The 23,827-nt window shown below is 40.4% G+C and overlaps 1 protein-coding gene across 2 annotated transcripts; it reads left to right on the top strand.

The window, feature by feature from the left end:
- The first annotated feature begins 4,293 nt into the window (after positions 1-4,293).
- On the top strand, positions 4,294-23,030 carry FBXO9 (F-box protein 9). Of its 2 annotated transcripts, none has more exons than XM_082481608.1 (13): positions 4,294-4,459; positions 8,556-8,633; positions 9,678-9,836; positions 10,271-10,328; positions 12,982-13,081; positions 15,481-15,611; positions 16,968-17,082; positions 17,738-17,856; positions 18,161-18,251; positions 19,269-19,364; positions 20,142-20,235; positions 20,965-21,119; positions 22,442-23,030. In XM_082481608.1, exons 1-13 carry the CDS (start codon positions 4,457-4,459, stop codon positions 22,548-22,550), a joined length of 1,308 nt encoding a protein of 435 aa, XP_082337734.1. In that variant the 5' UTR covers positions 4,294-4,456; the 3' UTR covers positions 22,551-23,030. The 2 variants fall into 2 exon arrangements, with proteins under 2 accessions (XP_082337734.1, XP_082337735.1); XM_082481609.1 differs by lacking the exon at positions 4,294-4,459 and adding an exon at positions 7,252-7,327.
- The last annotated feature ends 797 nt before the right edge of the window (positions 23,031-23,827 follow it).

Below are 23,827 nucleotides of genomic sequence, written 5' to 3'. Positions count from 1 at the left end.
AGTTAAAAAGCTTTAATTACTCCAGCTGGTCAATGACTGGGTGGCAACTCGGAAGCCTTAGCTCCCAGACCTTTATTCAGACCTTTGGTGAAAATTTCAAACAACAACAAAGCCTTGCATGGTCTCCTAGTCTGAAAATGTAGTACTTATTAGTATCCAAACAAATAATTTTATACCTTAACTTCAAATTGAAACAGACAGGACTTGTGGATTTTTCAGCACATCCTCCCCTAATGATGGAGTTCTGAAATTGTAATCATAACAGACACAATGACATACAATTCATGGACTGTTACGCTGCCCCTGGCTTACCATTCACATATTCCTTTCCAGGGGACTGTGACTGCAGAATGGAGGAGCATCTTTGCCTCATGTTTGATAACCACAGCAAACGGTAAGATGCATAATGCTGCTAGCACATGACATGGCTAGTAATAATGACCAATGCCATTATGGACAGATCAATTTGTCTGACAGCTCTTGAACATATGAAGTGGTGAACATAACTGCCTGTTCCTTACTGGGGATACTAATTTAAGCCCCTCTCCTTCCCAGAGCCACCGATTTTCACAAAACTTCTAATCTTTGAGATTCCAGCTCTCCTGTCAAATATAACCAAAACAGACAAATGAACTGAAGTATTTCTGAGGCATAAAGCAGAAGCAAAGAACCTAGAGAGGAAAAAACTGTCAGAAAATACAGATTTTGGTGAGGAATGAATGTTAAAAAACATGCCAGGATGCACAGAAGTTAACATGGCTCCTATAGAAGCACAAATCCACCTGTACGAAAATCCACCGAACAAAACCTAAATAAAGTCTTCTTTGGTTAATTAAATCAGTACCATTTCTTGTTGAGCTTAATAGTGAAGTTGTTTTTAAAAATCTATTTCACTTTGCAAGATTTATGTTCTGTCCTTATCACCTTCTACTATCTCTCACCTTCAACTATGGGAATAAACTAAACCTTAGCCTGCAGACTGTGTCACCTCAGTGGAGTCCAACTGAAATCACTGAAAAGAGCACATGAATCTCTGAGAAGCAGTTTGCAGAGCTACAACACATATAATCTAGTCGAGATTCTAGTCTACAAGTACAATCTAGGGAAATTCATATCATTAGATGATGCAAATACAAACTGCAAAACTGTCTCGGAGTAAAAGACTGTGTTGACACTGAATAGAAAAAAGCAAAAGCCTTATTTTCACTGTATTTTAACACCATGCTCAGACTCCCTCACCTATAAACATTTTTTTTTTCCGCACAACTCAACCAGCAAAGCCCCTTTAAAGGCAAGCCTAATTTAACGTATCACGACTACTTTCTGACTCTTAAATATAACTCAACCTATTTCGCTTATGCATGCTCTAAAGGAGCGTCCCCTCCCGCTGGAAGGGCTGCAGCGCCCAGAACTGAAAACGAAACTGTCTGACTCTGCCGAAGCTGAGAAACGCCAACAGTACACGACCAGCGAGCGCCCTGCGAGACCTGTCCTGTGCTCTGGCGGTAACCTGACGGCGCTACCGGTAGGATGCACAGCGGAAGCCGTGGTTTCCAGCCGCGGGTTTCAACCGGTGTCGTGCCAGCAGCCGCTAGTGACGGCTGTGGGGTTGCCCCGTGAGCTGAAAGCCACGGCAGGAGCGTGGGGAAGGCACCAGCGCCCTCGGCAGCAGGGGGAGAGAGGTGGCGGGGAGGCGACGCAGCGGCCCCTGCGCCTGTCTGCCGCGACAGAACAAGTCCTGGCTTCCCCCCCGGCTCATTTCCAGCCTGTCCAGTAACCCCACTCCAGTCACGTCTTGCACCGAAACGCTACGCTCTCCCTCCCATCGCCTCCGCGCTCCCCCCGCCGCGATCGCCCTGCTCTGCCCAGCGCTACTCACGGCGTGCGGCTTTGCCCTCCTCCGGCCAAGCCCCGGCCTGCGCAAGCCGCGCCACGGGCTCCTAATGGCGGCGCTGGGCCTCCGCCACCCCCGGAGGCTGCTGCCGCTGCCTCCGCCACCGCCGGCGCCCTCCCGCGCAGCCCCGGCCCAGCTGCGGCCCAGGGCGGCCGCGGGCCTCGCTCAGGGCGCCGCCGGCCGCAGAGCCCATGGCGCGGCCCGCCCGCCCGGCGGCGGCGACGGCGGGGCGCCCCGCGGGGGGATAACGTCCCACGACAGGGGCCGCGGCCGGCGCCGCTCCCCTCCGCGTCACCCCCCCCCCCCCCCCCGGCAGGAGGAGGGCCGGTGCGGCCTCAGCCGCGGGGTTTTGGGGTCAGTCCCGTCCCCCCTCCAAAAGCGGGCGGCTGGGGGGGGGGGGGGGGGGGGAGAAGCTCCAACCAGAGAGGGGATTACGGCCAAACTGGGTTTTATCGTAATTAAAATAAATAAATAAATAAACAAAAATCCTCGGATGGCTTGCCTCTCTCACATCCCCGAGAGGAGTTTAAATACCCAAAACGGGAGCGCAGAAATACCAAACTGTGAATAAATGGCAAGATTATCGACAATTTAACCACTGCTGGAGGGACAGAGCCTTCCTCACCTGAGCACCAGCAGCTCCCCCAGCTCCAGCGGGGTCAAGACGAGACAAGGGAGGGCAGAAAGAGGGAAACCAGGAACACAAAAAAATGGCTTGGAGCAATTAATCCTCAGATCCGACTGTAATAACAATGATTCAGTCAGTCTTAGCTTCTCTTTGCACTTCTTCATGTAGGTTCTTTAAAGGAAAGCACAAGAGTTCTTCCCCAGGGTTTGCGAGAGAGGGTGAGCTGGTGGTGTAATTCGGGAAGGATTTTAAACCAGCGAACCCTACCGTGAAATACACTTACTTTGTGTATTCATTCGTTAAAAGAGATGCAAAGGAACTCCAAACAACTCTGGATGCCCAGCTCCCTCCTGCCCTCCCTCCCCATCTTAATAGAGGCCAGTCTTTAAATTTCTTACACTGAGACAAGAATCATAATAAAAGGAGCTAAATTCCGTCCTGCAGACTTGGTGAAGCCAGCAGGTGCAGTGCACGCTTACTCAAAAAAGATTTCTGCTTTAAGCCATCCCTGTTACATCCCACATGCATAAACACGTAGCAGTGCCCAGCCCAGTGACAGCCATAGCACCCTGTTTTTCTGTCGCTGGAGGCAGAGCTGCTGCCTTCCCAAAAGACGAGACACACGCCCAGGCAGAAGAAAACCCCAGCAGCTTTGATTCCAACCCCAAACTAGAAGCAGCATTGAAGACAGCCGGTTGTATTCATGATCACCTCACCCCAGCTGCACTGCTGGGTACCTGAACTGTCCACCCCCGTGGCTCCAGCAGAGAGGGCTGGGCCAGCGTGCCGGCTCCCAGAGGTGTCCCCAGCCCTCCCACCCCGCCCTGGCAGACCCCCGCCACCTCCAGCCGCCCGCCTTCCCCCCGGCCCAAGTTCTCACCTGCCCTGCCTTCAGCTCTCCCTCACCTGCCCGGTTCCGTCGGCTCCGAAAACACATTCAGGGCGGTTAGGTACAGGTAAGAGTTCACACCTCACACACAAAGACCCGTGCACATGGTGTTCTTCTGGAAAAAAAGAAAGAAAAACACCTGTAAAACAGATCAAAAAAAGGGGTTTCGTCCTATCTTAGAAAACCCAATGAGGTGTACAGTGAGCACGTAATTAGTGTTCACTGAACTGGATGGGCAAAGGACAGGGGACCGTGAGGTTCACATGACCTCGGCAGCATTATTATCTCTATAGCCGCAGTACCAACCACTCCTTTATTACCCGGTTTTCATTCGTCTGTAACAAGGCCCCGGTCTGACCACAGTCACAGCGGGAATGGCGGCTCCCGCTCCTGCTGACACCGGGCTGAGGGGCCGCGCCGAGGGGGCGGGGGGCCGCCCGGGGGGCCCGGACATCGCCGCTTTCCCTCGGCTCCCGCGGCGGAGCGACGGGCCGGGTCTCAAGGAGAGCGTCGGCTCCGGTGGCGGAGAAGCCGGGCGGGGCAGCGACCCCGCCGCCTGCCGGGATCGCCGCCCGAGGCTGAGGACTACACTTCCCGGCAGCCTCTGCTCCGCCGCCGGGCGGGACCGGCCTGGCAAAGAGCCGCAGCCCAAGCGGGGTGTCGCCCGAGGACTACATTTCCCAGCAGGCAGCGCGGCGCGGCGCTGCCGGCGGGACAGCGGCCGCGGGGCCGCGGTGCGCGCTGGGACGGGTAGTCGGCGGGGCCGGCAGCCCGCGCCGGAGAGCGGCCCGTGCGTCAGGCGGCGCTCTGACCTTGCGGGTTTGTCTGGTCGTGTGTCTCCGCTGCTCCCGGCCCGCCTGCCCCTCACTCGCCGGGAAGATGGCTGCCGTACGCAGGGCCCGCAGTTACTCCCGCTGCGTGGTGCGCTTTTCCGACCGAGAACTCTGCTAATTTCCCCCCCGCGGGGAGGACACACGGACCGAGCGGGGGCGGAGAGGGGGCAGAGACCCCCGGGACGGGACAGCGCCGCCCGAGCGTTGGCAGCATGGTGAGCGGGCCCGGGACGGCCGTGACCTGCTCCCCCGCTGCAGCGCGGCCTGGGGCGGCGGGTGGCGAGGAGAGGAGGGGAGCGCGGCAGGTGCGGGCGGAGGGCGGCCCGGCCCCGCCCCGCCGCTGGCGGGGGGACACACACACACACTGAGGGAGGCGGTGGCGGGAAGGGGTGTGTGCCCGGGGGCGGGAGGAGCGGCCCCCCGAGCCGTGGTGCCGCCCGGCAGCCCCCTGCCCTGGCCGCCTGCCCGCCGCCGGGCAGTGGGTGAGGCCTGTGGGGAGGGTGCCGGGATCCCCGCCGCCATCCCAGGCCGGGTGGCTGCGACGCGGGGAGACCCGGCCCCTCGTCCGCAGGGGGTGCGGGGCTGATGATGAGGGGGAGCTGATGATGAAGAGGGCTGCTTGATTCAGGACCGGTGTAGCTGCCCACAGAAACAGCTGAACAAATCGCTCTGTCCTTACAGGGAAGTGTGCCCTACCTTTCTCTTTCTTCCCTCAAAAACCAGATGGCATAAAATCATCTGGTAATTTAAAGGGCTCCGTGGGCCCTTTTCACGCTCTACTTATTTGAGTTTGTGATTTGGCACGCCAGAAATATTAGGGGGGTTGGAACTCGATGATCCTCATGGTCCCTTCCAACCTAAACCGTTCTATGATTCTATGATTGCTTTTCTGAGGGGACCTCAATATGGATTCAAGTATCCATGATGAGAATTTGATCATTCACAGTTAAACTATTTATATCATTCAGGAGCTCTTAAAACTCCTTACCACTGTGGTTAAAACTCTTATTTTTGAACACTTGCTTCTACCACACTGACAGAAAAATGGAGTGACTTCCTCATTTTCTTATAAAGCCGAGAAGAACATTAGCCATTGGTCACTGTGCTGTACAGTTCAGATATAGCACTGCTCAACTGATGACAGTCACCTTTGAACTGTTTTTGGTCTTGGCTTTTTTTTACTGAAACAAAGATCTGAACTGTTAAAGGACTTGACATTACAGACAGTGTAGTAAGTGATTATTGTGCTGTGAGGAAATTAGCATACAATTATTGATTGCAAAACAGTTTAAGCTGTGCAAATAAACTAGTTTTGCATTGGGCAAATGATTTCTAAAGCTTTTCAAACAAATCAGTATCAAATCGACTCAGCTGACTTCTTTTTACACATCACAGTCTAATTCAGATGTTTACTTCTGACATGTTGGCCTTTTGGTGGCTGGACTGGCTACCACTTTTCTCATGGCAAATTATTTGAGCTGATCAGTACACACTAGGGTTGTCTCACTTTCAAGCAGGATAAAGTGACTGTTCCGTATGACAGCTGACTTGTAGCAGAAGGAAGGCCAACAGCATAAAGATGAACAGGCTAGATTTGTCCACTAAGTAGTGGTTACAGTGCAACATTCTGTGAAGTTCAGAAACTATAACTACGATTTAAGTGCTGTCAGAGTTGGGGCAAAGATCCAGTTTTTACAAGTTACAACCTGCTTTCGTGTGGTCTCGTGAGCTGTCTACTAGTGAAGATCCTTGCTTCGGTGATACCTGTGTTTACTCATTTGTTCTAGCAAAACCATAGCATTTCAGCAGATGAAATAAGTAGCGGAAAGGTTATTAATAGAGATCAGTTTTGCAGTCCAGTTAGCTGTGCAGTAGCAATGTGAATGAATTGCCTTACTGGTAGATTTAGAGGGATACAGTAATTTACACTGCCACTGCTGCCAGAAGACAAACCTTTGATATGATACGAGAGACTTCAGATCACACATATACTCTGTATAAAAGAGGTACAGATGAAAGTAAAAATTTTGGTTGTAATCAACTTCATGATGTTTTTTGACAGCTTTTAGGCTGTGGGCTAGGTCTCCGTAGTATGGTGTATTTTTTGTTTGGATTGAGAGCACGTTCAAGTTTTAAAGAGCATTGAATGACATTTTGGAAGTATTTGGTCCAGAACCATGACTGACTAACTCAGAAATGAAGGAGAAGTAGGGCAGTTGAACAGATATGAGGGGAGGAAAGTCAAGTTTCTTGAACAGGTTAGTGAAACAAAAAGTTTTTGAACATGAGGTAAACTTCAGCCAGCTTCATAACCTTCTAAATAATTTTAACTCTTACTCTTAAATTAGTTTATTTACAGACTTCATGAGTTAAAGGTTTTAATGGGTGTGCCTTTATGCGCAAGAAGATAGTGTGTTGATTTAGTTTATAAATAACTTTACTAGTTTCTGCATTTTGCAGATAAAACCGGGCTTTTTCTGCCTAGACTGAGAGCTGACAGGACATAATTTAGCTGCAAACTAGAAGCCTTGTACTCTGCACAGGCGAAAGTAGGCCTTATTTGTGTCAGCCCAGTGCCATAATAATGCACTTAAAAGACATCCATTTCAGTGCTGGCTTGTTCCTAGGCTAACTCTGTTTGGCCACTGTAGACGTAATGCCTGGATGCTAAAATAATGTGATAGGACTGCTGTAACTCATAGGACATTAGCTGCCTGCAATCAAATTCTGGAATAAAAAACCATTACATTTCTAAGTTGTTTATTTCATGTTCAGATTTAACGCTGCTAGTGCTTTGGAGCATTCGGGCTTACCTGTTTCCTCCAACAAGAAATTCAAAATGTGCAAGCCTTAAAATCAGAGTGTAGAAACAGATGCAATATCTGTTTACTTTAACCATCCAACACTGTCTGCATTATCAATTGTAAAAGATAAATTGACTGAGATATCAGTGAAAACACTTTTACAGATGACAAGCCACTAAGTTTGTGGTCGTTTGGGAAACCAGAGACAAGTGCTACAGCTGAACTCCAGGGAGGTGCGTGTCAGCAAGAAAAAGAGATTAAACGTTGCCTTCCCATCAGGTTTGCCAGTATTCTGTAGTTTGATCGTGCACTCTAGATGCTATAAAAATTTTATAAATTTTCTGAATGGTAGAACGCTTTGATTTCTGCACTTTGATTGTGCAGGGGGTAGAGATTTCTTTACGAGAACTCAGAAGAGTCTCACTAACAGAATGTCAGTTGAAGTCTTCTTAGTGCTACAATAGGAAGGAGTGAGAAATAAAACTTCTGTAAGTAGTTTTGCTAATCTTAATGCTAGGTTTACCTTGTTATAATCCCACTTTGCATTATGTACTCGCCAAACTATAGATGTGGATTTCGGCACAAAACGGTAGAAAAACTGGGATGCTTCAGCTGGAGGAAGAGCTTTAAACCAATGTCTTAGTCTTTGTTGAGTTTGTTTTTTTTTTTTTCCTTACCAGCATCTTGCTACTGTTGTCGTTGTAGTAGCTTGTCACTGATGTTCAGAATTAGTTTTCCTATGTTTTAATATAGATTCCATAAATCTTGGTATATTTCGCAATGAGAATTTATTTGCCTGTTTTTAAGTTTTGCTCTTAAAACGGGCTCTCAACTCCTATGTAGAGCCCTGTTAAGTTTAGTTAAAGGTCTTATTTGCTTAACCTGTCTCACAGCAGTAGTGTAAATAAAACCAGCTGTCAAGCTCTCATGCTAACCTTTTATTTTCTTTTACAATACATTTCTTGTTTAGTTTCACATGTAGTTTTTGAGATTGCTCATATTGTCCCATAATTTTTGTAAAGTACTGTTACTCAAAGCACTAATCTTTTTGTGCTTTTGTAAATATTAAACAAATCAAAAATACTGGTTGTCTTTACAATGAGAAGGTAGTGATTACATTTTTATTTCTTGTATGAAGCACAGTACTGTTTAATACTGAAGCTTTGGTTCTATGCTTTGACTTAGGCACTGAGTGCATTTATTCAGGTATTAGGGTAGTGTACTGATGCATATAAGACTTCAAGTGATACATAACTAATCTGTGTTGGATTGATGTGACTAAAATGCAAAACCCAATTTCATTGGGTTAAAAGGGAAGTGCGAACAATACCAGTGATTTTAAGATTAATTTTTATCATCAATTAAGATTGATCTGTGGGTAGGATGGGGAAAAGGGGAGTATGCTTGATTGTTTTTTTTTTATTAGTGTCCGTGACAATTGTACATTGTGAATGTGCTGTAGGGACTTATGCAGACTCTATAATTATGTCTGACTGCTCTCTACTAGGCAGAAGCTGAAGAAGATTGTCACTCTGATTTGGTAAGAACCGATGACAATGAAAGATCGGGTGAAGCAAATCTTCAGGTATGTCTGTCATGCTAGTGCTTTTTTACAAACATAGTACTGCTGTGATTTAAACTGCATTACTTATGCTCATTTAGTTACCATGCATTTGTGGATTTAACAAATGCTTAATTTGTTTGCCCCTCCAAGAGTGAAATAGATAAATTGTGCATTGTGTTCCAAGTGTCAAATTCAGTCTTCAATTATCTGTGTAGATGAAAAGAAAGTTTGTGGCAGTTTTGGAATTTGTTTGAAGAACTATAGAAATTGGACAGCTGGTTCTGTACGGATCAAGTTCCAGTTTAAGTTGTCACTCTCTTCTGGAGCAGAAATTGGACAGCTGGTTCTGTACGGATCAAGTTCCAGTTTAAGTTGTCACTCTCTTCTGGAGCAGAAAGTTGATAAAAGCAGTCTGATAGAAAAGTGTGTTCTCTTACGATACTAGATTTCTGTGTAGTTGCTCCCCAGAAGTCATGATGATTTCAAGAGACATGTGAAGTGTAACTTCAAAGATGCTGAAAAAAATGCACGGCAAGAATTACAACTTGTCTTGTTTCACAGAGCATAGTCCTTTTTAAAAGAGAAAGGAGTGTAAGGTCTTGTTTATGTATTATATAAATGACAGCCTTGATTGTCATCAATCTTAGTATGCTCGTGTACAAAAAGTTAGGTTTTCTAAATTTTCATTTCAAGAGCTAATTGACTTCTTGCTTAAGATAACTCTGCATAAAGAACAAACACTGTGTCTAGAAAGAATACTTTTCTATGGAGTCTTAGGTCATAACCATAGTATCAACCACCACTTCTTGAAACATGTTTTCTTCTGACGTGAACAGTCCAAATAAAAACACTTATGTTAGTGAATGAGATTGTGCACGTTTTTTAAACATTTACTATAAAACAATTGCTAACTCTCTGTGTCTAAACTCACTGAAACCATTAAAGACTTGGAAATGTAACACGCTATTTTGAAATTCTTTTTTGTGTTTGTACTTTATAATTTCTCCTCAGAAGATGTACTGTCTGAGTATGTGATACTAAATCAGAATTAATCGGATTTTTTAGGCGGAGCTCCAGATGTTCAGAGCTCAGTGGATGTTTGAGCTTGCCCCAGGTGTGAGTTCTAGTGGGTTGGAACCTCTGCCATGCAGGGCATCTTCAAGAGGATCTGGACTAAAGTCTGGAGATGCCAGAGGGAAACAGGAGATAGCAAAAGAGGAAAAGGTACAAAAAAATAGGTGTATAATTTTGGTTTTTTTTTTGTGCGTGTGTTAGTATTGCAGTAGACTATCCTAAAACCTAATGCTGAATTAAATCTAGAGAAACAACAGAGGTGTTGTCTCCATACTAATGTCTTTCCATAATCCTGCACTGATTTTTCTAGTTTTTTTGCTTGGCTTTGTGTCCCTTTCCCAGTCTGCTTTCTGAAAGACCGTAGGTAAGGGGCAAGCAGCAGGAACATGCGTAGTTTGTTGACTGGGAATTTCATTTATAGCTTGTAGCACATGAATATGTCTTCTCACTTTATTTATGTGATTACTTTATTCATCTCCTTCATAGGGTACAGTAGGTAAGATGAAAAATAATTCTAAGTCAAGTAACAATGTGCTTGCATTTGTAAGGAATTTAAGAAGTGTTCTGTGTAATTTATTGTGCAGGCAAAAGAGCTTTTCCTGAAGGCAGTGGAAGAAGAACAAAATGGGGCCCTTTACGAAGGTAATATGGAAGTCTACAATGAAAACCCTTATTGCAGAAGAATCTAACGCTCTATGATTTATGTGCAAGACAGCATGATGCCAGTGAACTTAAACTGCAGGCTGATACTAATTTGAGAGCTCAATTATTTGCATAAGGAAACAAACTTGCTATAAAAGGAACCATCATATCATAGTTCTAAGGTTGAGATGAAGCTAAAGTGAGATCAAGGAAAGAATTTTTAGCTTTCAGACAAAATGACAGTGTTTTGAAATCTAGCAATTTAATGAAGCACTGGATCGCTTCTTCATAAAGCATGCTTCTTTATGTGACTTTTGTAACACTAATTAAGCAAGCAAATTTCCTGTGCTCACAGTTTTCTTTATTCCACTTTGAACAGAACTACTTAACCCATGGAATATTTTGTTGTTTGTTTGTTTGTGGTTTTTTGGTTTGTTTTTTGTTTGTTTGTTTGTTTTCAATTTACACAGCATGCTAAGATAGCTTCTTTAAGAATTTCTGAAGTGATTGTTTAAATCTTGTAGTCTTATTTTATGAGGTTTGCCATAAATACTTAAGATGCTTAGCTTGCTTGCCCTCCTGCTGTCAGCACTAGCAAAAATGGAAATTCAAAGTTTTCTTCCTCATATTTAGCTTTCAGAATATATAGAGTAAGAAGCTCATCCTAACTTCAAATCCTGTATACAAAATTTCCATTTCCACCATGGGAGTTACCCTTCCCTTGCAAGAGATTTCTGGTTGTTGTTCCAGATCTTAAATGAACTGAAAGAAACATGAACCCCCAGTAGGTAATAAAATTAGTTGGTTCAGTTTCTAATTTATTACTTTTTTTTACAGGGCAAAATTAGTTTAGGCTAAGATATTTTGTGTGTTGGGTATAGAATTAAATGCATAGAAAAAAAAAAAACAAGACGTTGGAACTAAATCTGCTATGTAATCTACTATTTATGAAATCATGCAGTAGATTGTGAGGGTTCTTTCATACCAACAGTTTCCAAGTAAATGGAAAAAAAAGCAAGGAAAGCCATCTATTTAAGCGTTGCATATGTAAAATGAAAGCTATAGCTTCATCTGCTCGAGTGCACTCCTTGTATGTTAAATACAGCACCAGAGAAGTAGTAACATCTAACAGAGTTGCATTCACAAGGGTGTTTTAGGCATCTGGATTGCATGAATATGAATCCATTCTTTCTCAGTTGAATTTGATTTGAGAGTTAAACAAAACAAAGCTGTTTCTACACATACATTTGTCTGAGACCTTAGAGAGACAGTCCTACACCAGACACAGATATATTACTGCGCATTGGGACATCTGTTTTCAGACCACACTTTTATCTGCTGACTCGGCCCAGGTCACCAGAATCCAAGTGACATTTCAGCCTGCTTCTGAAATCTGCTGATACCTGATGTTAGCGAGACAGTTATGTGCAGTAACATGTTTAAGTACAGCACAGGCCTTGCTGCAAGATTAAATGCTAAAGGTGAGACTGATCTCTGTTTGGCTGGCTGCTGGTATTCCTCATCCTCACCAGCCAAAGGATACTACTTGACAGTCACTGGCCCTGACATGAACTCAAGGAAATAGAAACACTTAACTTGCCTCACACTTGGGCTTCTCAGACCTCATGAGTGTGTCAAATTCTAAGCTTCAAACTCACTGATGTTTTATTTTGGGTTTTGTTTTGGTTTTAAGGGTCCAAATTGAGGGAAAGTTGCCCTCTGTCACCATGTGAGAATGCAAAGAGAGATAGAAATATATATATATGATCTTAATACTGATATTGAAACAGACTGAATGTACGTACAATGAATGCACGTAAATTAAGGATCTGCAGAGTTAACTCAGAAGAAAGACATTCTGCAGCTTAAATAACTGTTCTTTCCCACAAGGTGATTTTCCTGGGTCTGTTTCTTTATTCAGTGTTTGTAGCGTCTTTGGAGTGTTAAAGGCAGAAGTACTCTCACTGTGTGCTATAAGAAGCCCAATCTGTCAGTTTTTCCTTCATGCCCTGTAGTCTTGTGCTTCCTACACCCTTGGTTTTATAGCGGCTTGCTTCTGTGCCTTTTGCAGTTTCCAAGGTTTTGCCGCAGTAAAATTTCTTGGTTAGTGTCTATTGTTGATGTTTCAAAAGTACAACAATATTTTGTTGATCTTTTTCAGCTTTTTACTGTTATGTATGTTTGAATGACTCTTTGTACTCTACCAGGTACCTGCATCTTTCGAATTCTGTTTCATGTTCCTCATGGTTACTTAATGAGTTTAATGCCTAAAATCTTTACGGTTTGTTGAGAAAGCTTTGTTAAGTGCTGGGCAACAAATTAAATCAGGACTTTGTAATGTTTTAATGCAAAATTTTGTACGCCATAACTGAATTTGTAGTGGTTAAGGTAAATCTGTTAAGGCTGAAACGTGCCTGAGAGCGCTCTTTATTCTGAAAGAGCACATAAATTTTTAGTTTTGAAAATAGGTGCTGAATGTGCCTCTCTTCTGTTTTGAATTTAAACCTAATCAGTTTAGCTTAAATAAGTTTTACTAGGAAAAAGCATTTTCCACCTTTTTAGGGCTTTTGGCTGAAGCCATCTCTCTGAAAAAAAAATATTTTCTTTGATAAGCTTGTATAGGCATCAGACATATTTAAACATTTCTTTTCAGCCATCAAGTTTTATCGTCTAGCCATGCAGCTTGTACCTGACATAGAGTTTAAGATCACCTATACGCGGTCCCCAGATGGTGATGGAGTTGGAAAGAGGTGGTAAGTATGGAAATTTACAAATTAAGTGCACAGGAGTACTGAAACCTGACATTTTATTTCCAAAGCATGTGAATGCTCTACTGTGATACGCAGTTGTAAGTCTCTTTTAACATTTGGAAAACTTGTCTTGTTTAATTTGAATAGACTGGTTCATAGAAAGTTTACAGATGCATTAATCCAAGGAGGACTTTGCTGTAGTTCAAAGAAGGTAACAGGCTTGTTTGAAGCTAGTTAAATTCAAGTGGAAGGATTAAAAATAGTTATGTTGTTACTTAAAACAAAAAAAAGAAAAAAGCATCCGTCACTTCATTATTTTGACTTCTGATCTTCAAGTTTATGAGTTATACATTTATGATCATCTACAAAATTGTAGATGGCAAAAAGATCAATTAGTAAAAGCTTTGTACCATGGAATAAGCAATGTAATTAAGCAAGGGAATATACTACTGTTCTTGTGCTGATTAACACAGCCATATGGGAACATTTCCAATAAGTAGAGCAATACATTTAGAAGCTTATAGATTGTAATCTAAGTCTTTCATCATTACAAGCCTCAAAATACCCCTAGCTTCGACACACCAAATGTGTAGCACCTGAAGGTTGACCTCACTTGATCCTAATACTTAACACTCGAGGACAGGATTCAGGTTAGGGCCAAAACTTCTGTTATAGCTCAGATAGCGTAGTGAAGACAAGCTTATCAAACAGAGCTTCCAAATTCACTGCTTACTCGTAGCAGCCATAGATACTGCTGATAAAAACATGAAATCGAGAGTTTCAAAACTGAGAATAAAAGAGGAAAATACAACCATGTCTGTGCGGTATTATTACTAGCTCAGTCTTGTTGCCCCAGGGCAGTAAAGTTTCAATGCAGTAGTTAGCTCATTTTACTCTCTTTTATACTAAGTCAAGTACTTTATTTACATCTGTTTCTGAATGCATTGCTAGCATGAAATCTTTGCTATGCATTTGTGCATTAGGAAAAATACAGGATAATAAACTGTAGTCATGTAAAAATCTTGGTTTTCTTAGGATTATTTTCTTATTTTAGCATTGTTTTCTCTATTCCCTTTATTAAGCCTCTTTGTCCATCTGCCATTTACTGTATGAATTTTTGTAAATGTTTTGTAAATGTTGCTGCACCATCCCCAGCACTACATGACAGCGAGGGAAAAATAGCCCGAACTCGTAATTGTTTTTTAAAAGCAATATTTATAGAGGTGTGTCTTTTCAAGAGATTCTAGTTGTGGTGGTTTTGCTTTCTGAATTACTGTTGTAGGTGTTTCATACAATCTTGGTGAGAAAAAACAAATTACATAATTACATTCAAAAAAAAAAAATTACAGCGTGGCCTGTAGGTACTGGGACTGGCTGTCATATTCATCAAAATAAAGGAAGGTATGTTCAGTGCAACATCTTACTGTGGTCTTAGATGTGACTGGCCCAAACATAATTGTCTTTTGTATAATACTTAAAAACCCATTGGTAGGTCTGGTAGTTGCTTGCTTATGTTCTCAGCTCATTCTATTAAGCTTGTTTAGAGGAGAGTTGAATAATATTAAAAAGTGACTAGAAGATCTCTTAGCTAGCTTGTATGCCAAGTCAGGGGAAAAAAAAACTGTTTTGTGTTGAGACCAAGGAGACTTGTGTGCTTTGTGGTTACTTGGAGCAAGCAAGCATGCACCTGTTAAAGGATTGTATTATAACATACAACTTAAATTTATTTATTTTAATGTGGTAATGTTCTTTTATCACTTAGTAATCCTTCAAGTTTACTGACGAGTAGCAGGCATATTGCTTCTGTCCTGCAATCTTGTCCTTGCTCCTGAAATTTTTTATGTCTGTCTAATTACAGAATTGGTAAAAAGTAGTTTTCCTAAAGGAAAGTTTTCCTTCATTGTTGATGAATAAACTCACTGAGGATCACTATTCATTAAATAATGCAAGAGTAAAAAAAAAAATCCTTATTTGTTTTCAGCGTCTTACATTGTGACAAGGATTACAAAACATAACTTTCCATCAATGATAATGATTTATTTCCTGCTTATGGCTTATCTTAGACAAAGTGAAAGATCAGATTTGTCTTTTCACGGGGTCAAGCAATTCTTCAGTGAGTTCACTAAAAATGGTGAATGGTGAACTCTCAAATCCAAAAAGAGACTGGAATTGGAATTAAATGGGAAAAAAGTTGTTACTGTCAGGTGGGTTCTGGTTAAATCTAAATTAACTTGATAGGATTGCAGTAGTTGTTTTATCGTATGATTAATTGAAATTGCTTTAAAAACATACAGGAAACAACTATATTGGATGAGGGTAAGACAGCAGATTGATGCCAAGACAAGAACATCTGTTGGTATGTTTTGTCCAGTATCACAGTGTTGGCGTTACCCCTTTTCTAGTGTTGAGGATAACAAAGAAGATGAAAAAATGACTGATCTCCTGTCGGATTTCCAGCAGCAGTTAGCTCTTCAGGAATCTTCAGTCAAACTTTGTCAGCCTGAGGTCGATGTCAGCCAGACCCATATCTCAGGTATGAGATAAGATACACTGTAAGAGTTCAGAGCCACAATTTGTAGAGATTTTTCACTGTGACATTATTAAAACACTTCTCTTCTTCATTCTAAAGCCACCTTTAAAGAAATGTACACAGTATCTTTTTGTTTACTTTTATAGTTAGATGTAAAAGAAAAAAGATCATCGACGAGCTAACTCATACACGATTTTGCCTTTATTGCACAATCTTTTCCATGTAGTACTACTACTAAGTAGAATTTTTCAGCATCAGAGTCATACTTAGAAGTAGCAACTTCTGGAAACAGACTTGCTGAATTAAGTCTATTCCAGTTTTCCTTCCTTAATGTTTGAAAAAATGAAATGTGGGGGTTTTATTTTGGTTTGCAAACTTTTATTACAATTCTTAAGTGTGAATAAGAGGTAATTGTTCTGTGAAGAGTATGCATCTTTGCATTTTCTGTTTCTATCTGATTCTGTATGAGGTTTTTACAACAAATATGTTTTCAGGTTCAGCAAGACTATATAACGTAGCTAGAAAGGCTTTTGAAAGTGAATGAATTTCAGTGCTTCAGTTCTAGGATAGTCATCCCAAGACTTCCTTATGAGATCTAAATTGTAGAGTGTATATAAGCAATGAAATGTCTTAAAATCAGATGCCTCTAAAGTGTATGTGTTTTGCATCCCAAATTATCAGTTTCTCTTGGAAATCTTGGCCTGATCTCCTCTGTTCTGCTCAAGGAAGGAAAATAAAGTAAATGTAGCAAACTGTTCATGTCAAAATATAAAGAAAAGAGGATTTGTTTTTTATTTTAACAACTGTGGTGTTGTACGCTTGGGAAATCATCTTTTCATTTTTTGCCAGTGAAGTCAAGATGTTGTAGACATTACTATAAAGTGATCTCAGGAGATGTCTCTCTTGAGCAGCAATCTGAGTCTCTTTCTAGTTTTGTTTTCTGCCTTCCTGCCAGTCCTATGTTACAATATCTTGCTTACTGACTCTTTTATAGCAGAGTGAGAACTGTTAAAATCATGTCTGCCTCAGAAGTTAGTAGGGTGGAAAGGATCCCTCTTGGTCATCACAGTGGTACAATAGTTGCAGGCCTCAGAAACACCTTACAGTTGTGGATATTTGTAGTCTAAAACTATGTTTTATCCTATCATGCACTCTTATCCTAATGCATTTTCAAGCCCTGATTTTTATTCTTCTGTTATGTGGCTTTTTTCTAATATATAGTGACTTTTTTATTTTTTTTTTGTTTCCTGGCATCTGGCTACAATATGAAAAGGTAGGATTCCAGGTCAAACCTGGAATTATTGGTAAGCTATTGATTTACAGGTTACCGTCTAACAAGGACTTCTTTTCTCTTGGCAGTGTTGCCTATGGAAGTGCTAATGTACATTTTCCGATGGGTGGTTTCGAGTGACTTGGACCTAAGATCATTAGAGCAATTATCTCTTGTTTGTCGAGGATTTTACATTTGTGCCAGGTATTGTAGATAAGTTATCTAGTGTGAAGCTTCTTTCTGCTTTAAGGAAGAAAAAAGAGCTTTTTTACGCTCAAGCACACGTAAACAGTATGTAGAGGTGGATAATAAATCCATAGAGCAAATTTTTTTTTTTTTTTTTTGCTTTTGACTCCTAAATTGTACATGTAGGACTATGTCGTGCTTTTTCTTGCCATGGCCATTTTCATGTTATGCTCCTCACAGCGCTAATCAGCTTTTGAATGCACCACTAAATGGTATGTTAGATAGATGACTTCACTGTAATAAAAACTCTTGCTGAAAGTCTTACTTGCTCTGCCTTGTTTGAAAGTCAGAGTCGCAAGGTCTCCAAAATAATGTCTCTTGTGTTATCGTTCTTGTATGGCCACACAGAGAAGTGCCAGGCTGCTGCGATGATGTTGTTCTGTACTCAGCTGAAAATGGCATCGTGTTTTTTACTGGGAGAAGGAAGTGTCTTTCAAATGCTCCAGCATTAAGTAAATTAGTTAATTATTTTAAATGATGAGCTATAGTTGTTCAAGAAAGTTTATTTCAATTGCATCCAAACTAAATAATGGACTGTGTTACTTTGATATATAAAAGCTAAACAAAGTTTGCAGGAAAGTTATGGGGTTTGCTTTTTTCTCATTTTCACTAGAGATCCTGAAATCTGGCATCAAGTCTGTTTGAAAATATGGGGCAGGAGCTGCAATAAACTTGTTCCATATGCCTCTTGGAGGGAAATGTTTCTGGAAAGGCCTCGCGTTCGATTTGATGGTAAGGTGTACTTAAGGAAATGGGTATTTTTTTATTTTTTTTTTACTGCATGTAACCATGACAGAAGCAATCCTGTGGGTTTGATATTTATGCTATTGTTGTTAGACTTAACCTGAATTTGTTTGGGCTTTTGAATCTGTAGAGTATCTGTAAAGAGAAGGGAAGGGTGCAAGGGATGAAAATAAACACTCTCATGTATTTAAGTAACAAAAATAAAGTTCAAAGTTTCAGATTATTGTTTTGTTATCTTAAATATTTTATGTACTTATTTTTGTTTATATACTTATATCTTCCTTTCCTGTAGGGGTATATATCAGCAAGACAAAATACATACGTCAAGGAGAACAATCTCTTGATGGTTTCTATAGAGCGTGGCACCAAGTGGAATATTACAGGTAGAACTGTAGTACAATGAGTGAGTGAAATGTTTCTCTCTCTTAAGTTCTTTAAATCCAGCCCTTGATATCACAAACATTAATCATTCTGTAAAACTCAATGGAACTACTACAATGTGTAAAGCTATGTATATTTTTTGAGAATAGGTATTAAGAAATCAGATTTATTATGATTATTAGAGATGGACTTACAAACACATTTCATCCTCAGTTAGACCATTTCATGTGGATAAAACTTGATACTGTAACAACAGTAAAACTTGTTCACACATTTCCCCAAATCACTTCTGCTTTACATTTCTGATATACTAATCATTTTCAGCAAAGGGAAAACAAATGATAATACAAGAATTGTCTTTTAACTTATTTGTAACAAATTGTAAATAATCAAGAGGCTGGGCTTTCTCAACCTGCAGCAAATACCTTGCCATTTATTTCCTCGGCCTGTTTCTGCTGCTCTGCATCTTGCTGTTCCCAGCATTTATTGTTCCATTCTGCTGTCCCTTCTGAGGCTGGAAACTGTTAATAGAAATCACTGAATCTCATGAGTATTTCTATAGCCTCACAAACATCAGCACAGTATCTGAGTACTGTACAAATTGATCAGATCTCACAACCTGAAAGAGTCCGTATGACATTGTCCATTCTGTACTGGTACTGTAATTAGGATTTTGTTGCATTTGTCTCAGTCAATGCTAGGAATGGAGAAACTTACTTGAGGTCAGTTTTAATTCCAGGGTAGCCTTCTTGCTTTGATTAGAAGCTTCAAAACTCCTGAACTTATGCCCTCTTTCATAACTCTTCCTAACTTGATCTTTTAATCTTCAAAACTCTCTTTGGATCTCTGATCTCTTTTTTCTGTTGTATCATGTGTGAAGAATTATGTTTTCAAATCCTATTACCTGTTAAGTTCTATATCCTCCTGGGAAACATCCTGTGATTTAAAAAAACAAACAAAAACACTCCACAGAAAAATAATATGTTTTCTAGGTTTGCATTGTAATTATATTTTTGCAGGTATTTGAGATTCTTTCCAGATGGTCAAGTTATGATGCTAACGACTCCTGAAGATCCTCCATCTATAGTTCCTCGCTTACGGACTAAAAATACAAGGTTATTTAAGTAAAATATTTGGCTCTACAGTTTTCATCTTGCTTTTACCTTGCAAATTATATTTACTTTTGTCTTGATTCTATATCCTGGCTTAGCAAAACAAGAGTAAAAATAAAGTGTTATTTATGTTGTGTTATAGATCTTTATAGTTCTCTTTTAAGAACTACAAAAAATGGTCTTTATGCAACGATATCTTTCATTTTAAGGTCCTGATGTTGTAATTAGATTTTCTTTATGAATTATGTGATTTTAAACTTTTAAAGGAAGTAAATAGAAGAATACATGCCATTGGGTTGGTGGTTTGAGAATCCTTCTAAAGATACTGTTTTGTTATTGACTGCCTTCTCACACTTCCTTGAGTGTTTGAAGTAAAGTGAAGATTTTGGTGGGATATGACTAAATTATTTATTGATATTTTTTTTTTTTTGATGTTTGCACAAGCTTGTTAAAAACATAGAAAATTGCTTGCAACTTCAGAACAGATTTGAGCTATTCACCAGAAGTCTGAAAATATTTAGCAGTACGCTAGGTAGAACTGACTAGCTTATCTTTACTGTCCTACCCGGGAATATTAAAAGCAACCTTCCAAAATGTTTTCATCATTTTGTATCATCAATGAGCCTGGTACTTTACCAAATGCAAGTAAAAAAGTTTCCCTGATTATTGTATGTAGAGAGTCTTCTTTTCATTGCTGATACTTATATTGTAAGTACATAACTCTCTTGAGACAGAGAATATTTTTATGTCCTTGACACTATCCTCCTCTTAACTTTCCAGAACGGATGCAATCTTGCTTGGCCATTATCGCCTTTCCCAGGAAACAGACAATCAAACCAAAGTATTTGCTGTAATAATGAAGAAAAAGGAAGAGGTATGTAGCAAAATAGAATAGAGGAAAAATAGTTTAAGGTGGGGGCTCTTTAGTACCTTTTTTTCTCAGACTGGATATTTTAAAGCACCTGAAGATTTGCTTTACACCAGAGAATTAAAATATTAATTTCCTTTTTTTTAATGGTTTAAAAATAAAATATAAATACACATGGTGATTTATCTTACCTTTTGTTCCCAAATCTGTAATGATCTTTTTATTAAGACTGATAAAGATCTGGTTCACATTTGAGTAAGTTCTCCCCTTAGGCTTAATTGCCATGTGTGGTGCTCTTAGGTAGTTAACAAACAGAAGGAAAGGATGAAGAGGTAATTTTCTGAGATCAGTTTTGACTGTGTGCAGTTATGTTCCACAGCATTAAATAAAACTACATAAGCACTATTCATTAGTTGAATTCTGAATGATTTGGCCAAGTTATTTACATCACAAAAAGCTCAGATTAACAAAGTATCTGTCAAGAGAAACTTGTGAAGAGTTAGAAGTGTTACACTACTTCACAGTGAGTTTGCATAGTTTGGGTGGTGTCCTCCACGCTTATCTTACTTTCTGTGAAAAATTCCATAATTAACATCTAAACTGATATATTTTCAAGAAATACCAGTACCTACTTTTAAGTTTAACAGTCTGTCCTCACAGTTACTTAGGTCTCAGGATAAATAGTTTCACAGTGTGTTCTTTGTAGGTCATGAAACTTCTTTTCTCTTTGTACAGAAACCAATTGACTACCACAAATACAGGTATTTCCGTCGTGTTCCTGTGCAAGAAACAGATCACAGTTTTCATGTAGGACTACAGTTGTGCTCCAGTGGGCGCCAGAGGTTCAACAAACTTGTCTGGATACATCATTCTTGTCACATAACTTACAGGTGAGTAAATGGGGAATAAGATCAAAGAAGGATACTTAACTATAGAAACACAAGTGACATTAATTTGTCCAGTACTAAGTACAGAAGATGTAAAGACTGTTGAGATTTAAGAGGCTTTAACAAAATGTCCTGAAAACAGTAACTGGTCCTGATTCGATATATCATGATGAACTTTTACTTTAAGAAATCCCAAGATTTTAGTAACTTTTTATAATAGTATGGGAATTTTCCCAAGTGGTAGAGCTGCAGCATTTTAGCCATTTAAAGGATTTATACACAGTGTTTGAATGATTTCAGAACTGAATCAGGGCTGAATGACTTAGCGCAGTGCTAGTAAAGGGGTATGGAAGACATATATTCATTAAGTTATATTTCTTTTCCTCTGTGGATGTGCATGCTAGAAATGTCTGCCACCCATCATGTGAGAACTGTAATGCTTACAAACTATAGAATCCAGCTGTGCAAAATATGGGCATGTGACCAGCTGTTCTGATCACTAACTGAGCAGGAGCCATGGCCACTATTCTTGCACCTGATGCTCTAAATTACTGGCAAGTTGGCTGTCCACGTGTTTGATGTTGGCATTTAGGGTGGATTTAGGCCTTGTCTTGCAGTTGTCTTAATCTCTATATTCAGTGTTTTATAGGGACATAGCTTAGCTATTGAGCTGTAAGTATATAAAAATCTACAAAGTAAACTTCTGGTGGTTGGGAGTGTAGGTAACTTCCATAAATAGAAAAATTGCTTTTATAAAACCTAATATTTTCATATCTAATTTATGAAGAAGTGGCAATATCAAAGACGTTCTTTTCAGCATGATGTTTCTGTACTGCTCAGGTTCTGCTGTACCTTTCAATAGGGTGCTGTCCTTTTCAAACTAGAATAAAGATGTGTATAAAACACAGCTAGGAGGATGTATGCTTTTTGTCACTGATGTTCAGAAATACTTGGGTTTCTTCTTTTTGAAGTTTTGTACACATAAAAGTTTTTGCTGTCACTCTGTATTCTGAATTCAGGGTTCTAAGTGAAACAAAAGGGGATTTTTTTGCTTCAATATTAATCTGGTGACTTGAGTGACATTCTGTGCTGTTTCAAATCTTGGAGCTAATAAAAAGAATGAAAAGGGAAAGTGGTTTCTTCGATATTAAAATAGAAGTGTATTCTATATAGTGGGATTTGGCCAACTTTCAGAATGAGGCAGTATGAAAGACACATTCCAGCTGTAGTTTGGTGCACATACTGTACTGTGGAACACGATTGATCTGTTGAGGGACTTAAGCAGCAACTTGTGTCTAATTTAACTTTTCCAATACTCTTTGCAGATCGACTGGTGAGACAGCTGTTACTACTTTTGACATTGACAAAATGTACACCCCTTTGTTCTTTGCACGAGTGAAGAGTTTTACTGCATTTTCAGAAAAGCCGCTCTAAGAAACATCTCTTTTCCTCTCACAACTCTTGCATGAATAAAAGGTTGTAGCTAATGAGCACTTAAGTTATAAATGTGTATATATTTGGAACATTTTAAAATTCTGGGGAACTTTTTGAAGGCAGTATGTTCTATTTGATTATGAATGGCTGGGGTTTTATTTTGAGATCAAGCTTATAAGTATTAAACACCTTTACTTTGTGACAATAATTTGATAACAAAGTTTGTTGTTTGTTTTGTTGTTTTTGTTTTTTTTTAAAAACAGATTTTATAAATCGATCTGCTTAAAATGTGAGTCATCATCTGCCTGGACACTGGTTTGTCCAAAAAGAATTGTTACAGGGAAATCTCACTGTCCGTGGGACAGTGTGTGTGGTCTCTGGTGAAGGCTTGAAATGTGAAGGGGAGAAAGTTGTCTTCTATCTGTTAAACTGTGTGACTTCAAAGAACTTCAAATAAATGTTTTCTTTGAATTAAACTTACTTTGTTTGCCTTTAAGATCTGGCATTTTGTCAACATCAACCTTAAGAAAAAACAGTCAAGGGCAAGCAAGCATGAAGTATAAAATGTAACCGCAGAGGTACATCCCCACCGATGCAGTGATGTCAGTTGGTCATAAATGTAATTAAATCTTGACAGAAGTTCAGTGGAGCCTGCCTTCTCGACAGGGTGGGCGTGAAGGGGAGAGGGGTACGGGCAGCGAGCTGTTCTCTTGCACTGTAGGATGAGTTTGCAGGGTACGTGGCTCTGCTTGGGAAGTGTCACAGTGCAATGGTGAAATGCCGGTGCGTACTGCTGGTGCACTGGCCACGTCTGAATGCACAGGTAAGCAGGGCTCACTTGGATGTGAATGTAATGCGTTTTATATATAACCCTTCATCTAACCTTGCTACAGATGCTGTAAACCCTTTGAGCATTTGTTATACTAAGATAAATTTTGAGGCTGCTGTAGATGTTCAGGTGCTGTGTACTGCTAATCATGAAGTGTACCTTGAGGTTTGGTGCAGGTACTGTAAAGCTGCTTCTCCTGCATATATCGCTTGGGGGTGTAGTGCAGAAACTGTAATGCTGCTTATTATATATGTATCTTGGATTCTGAAAGAATTGAAGCTTTTTAGTGTAGTTTTTAAAAGCCGTTTTGCATAATTTACCTTTCAACATCTCATTTCAAAATACCAACCTGGATTTGAGGACTAAAATGTGAAAGCTGTGGAAAGAACTATACTTGTTCCATAATTTATAAAGTGTATCTTTGCAAGGAGCTACGTGATTAAAAATA

The sequence above is a fragment of the Vanellus vanellus genome (assembly GCF_965231255.1).
Source record: "Vanellus vanellus genome assembly, chromosome: 3".
NCBI lineage: Eukaryota > Metazoa > Chordata > Aves > Charadriiformes > Charadriidae > Vanellus > Vanellus vanellus.
This window is presented reverse-complemented; position numbering and strand designations above follow the sequence as displayed.

Excerpts from the sequence above, each read along its gene's own strand:
- FBXO9 (XM_082481608.1), top strand. Across the intron at positions 17,857-18,160 it reads GCCTCGCGTTCGATTTGATG|GGGTATATATCAGCAAGACA; the intron begins GTAAGGTGTACT and ends CCTTTCCTGTAG. Across the intron at positions 18,252-19,268 it reads CACCAAGTGGAATATTACAG|GTATTTGAGATTCTTTCCAG; the intron begins GTAGAACTGTAG and ends ATATTTTTGCAG.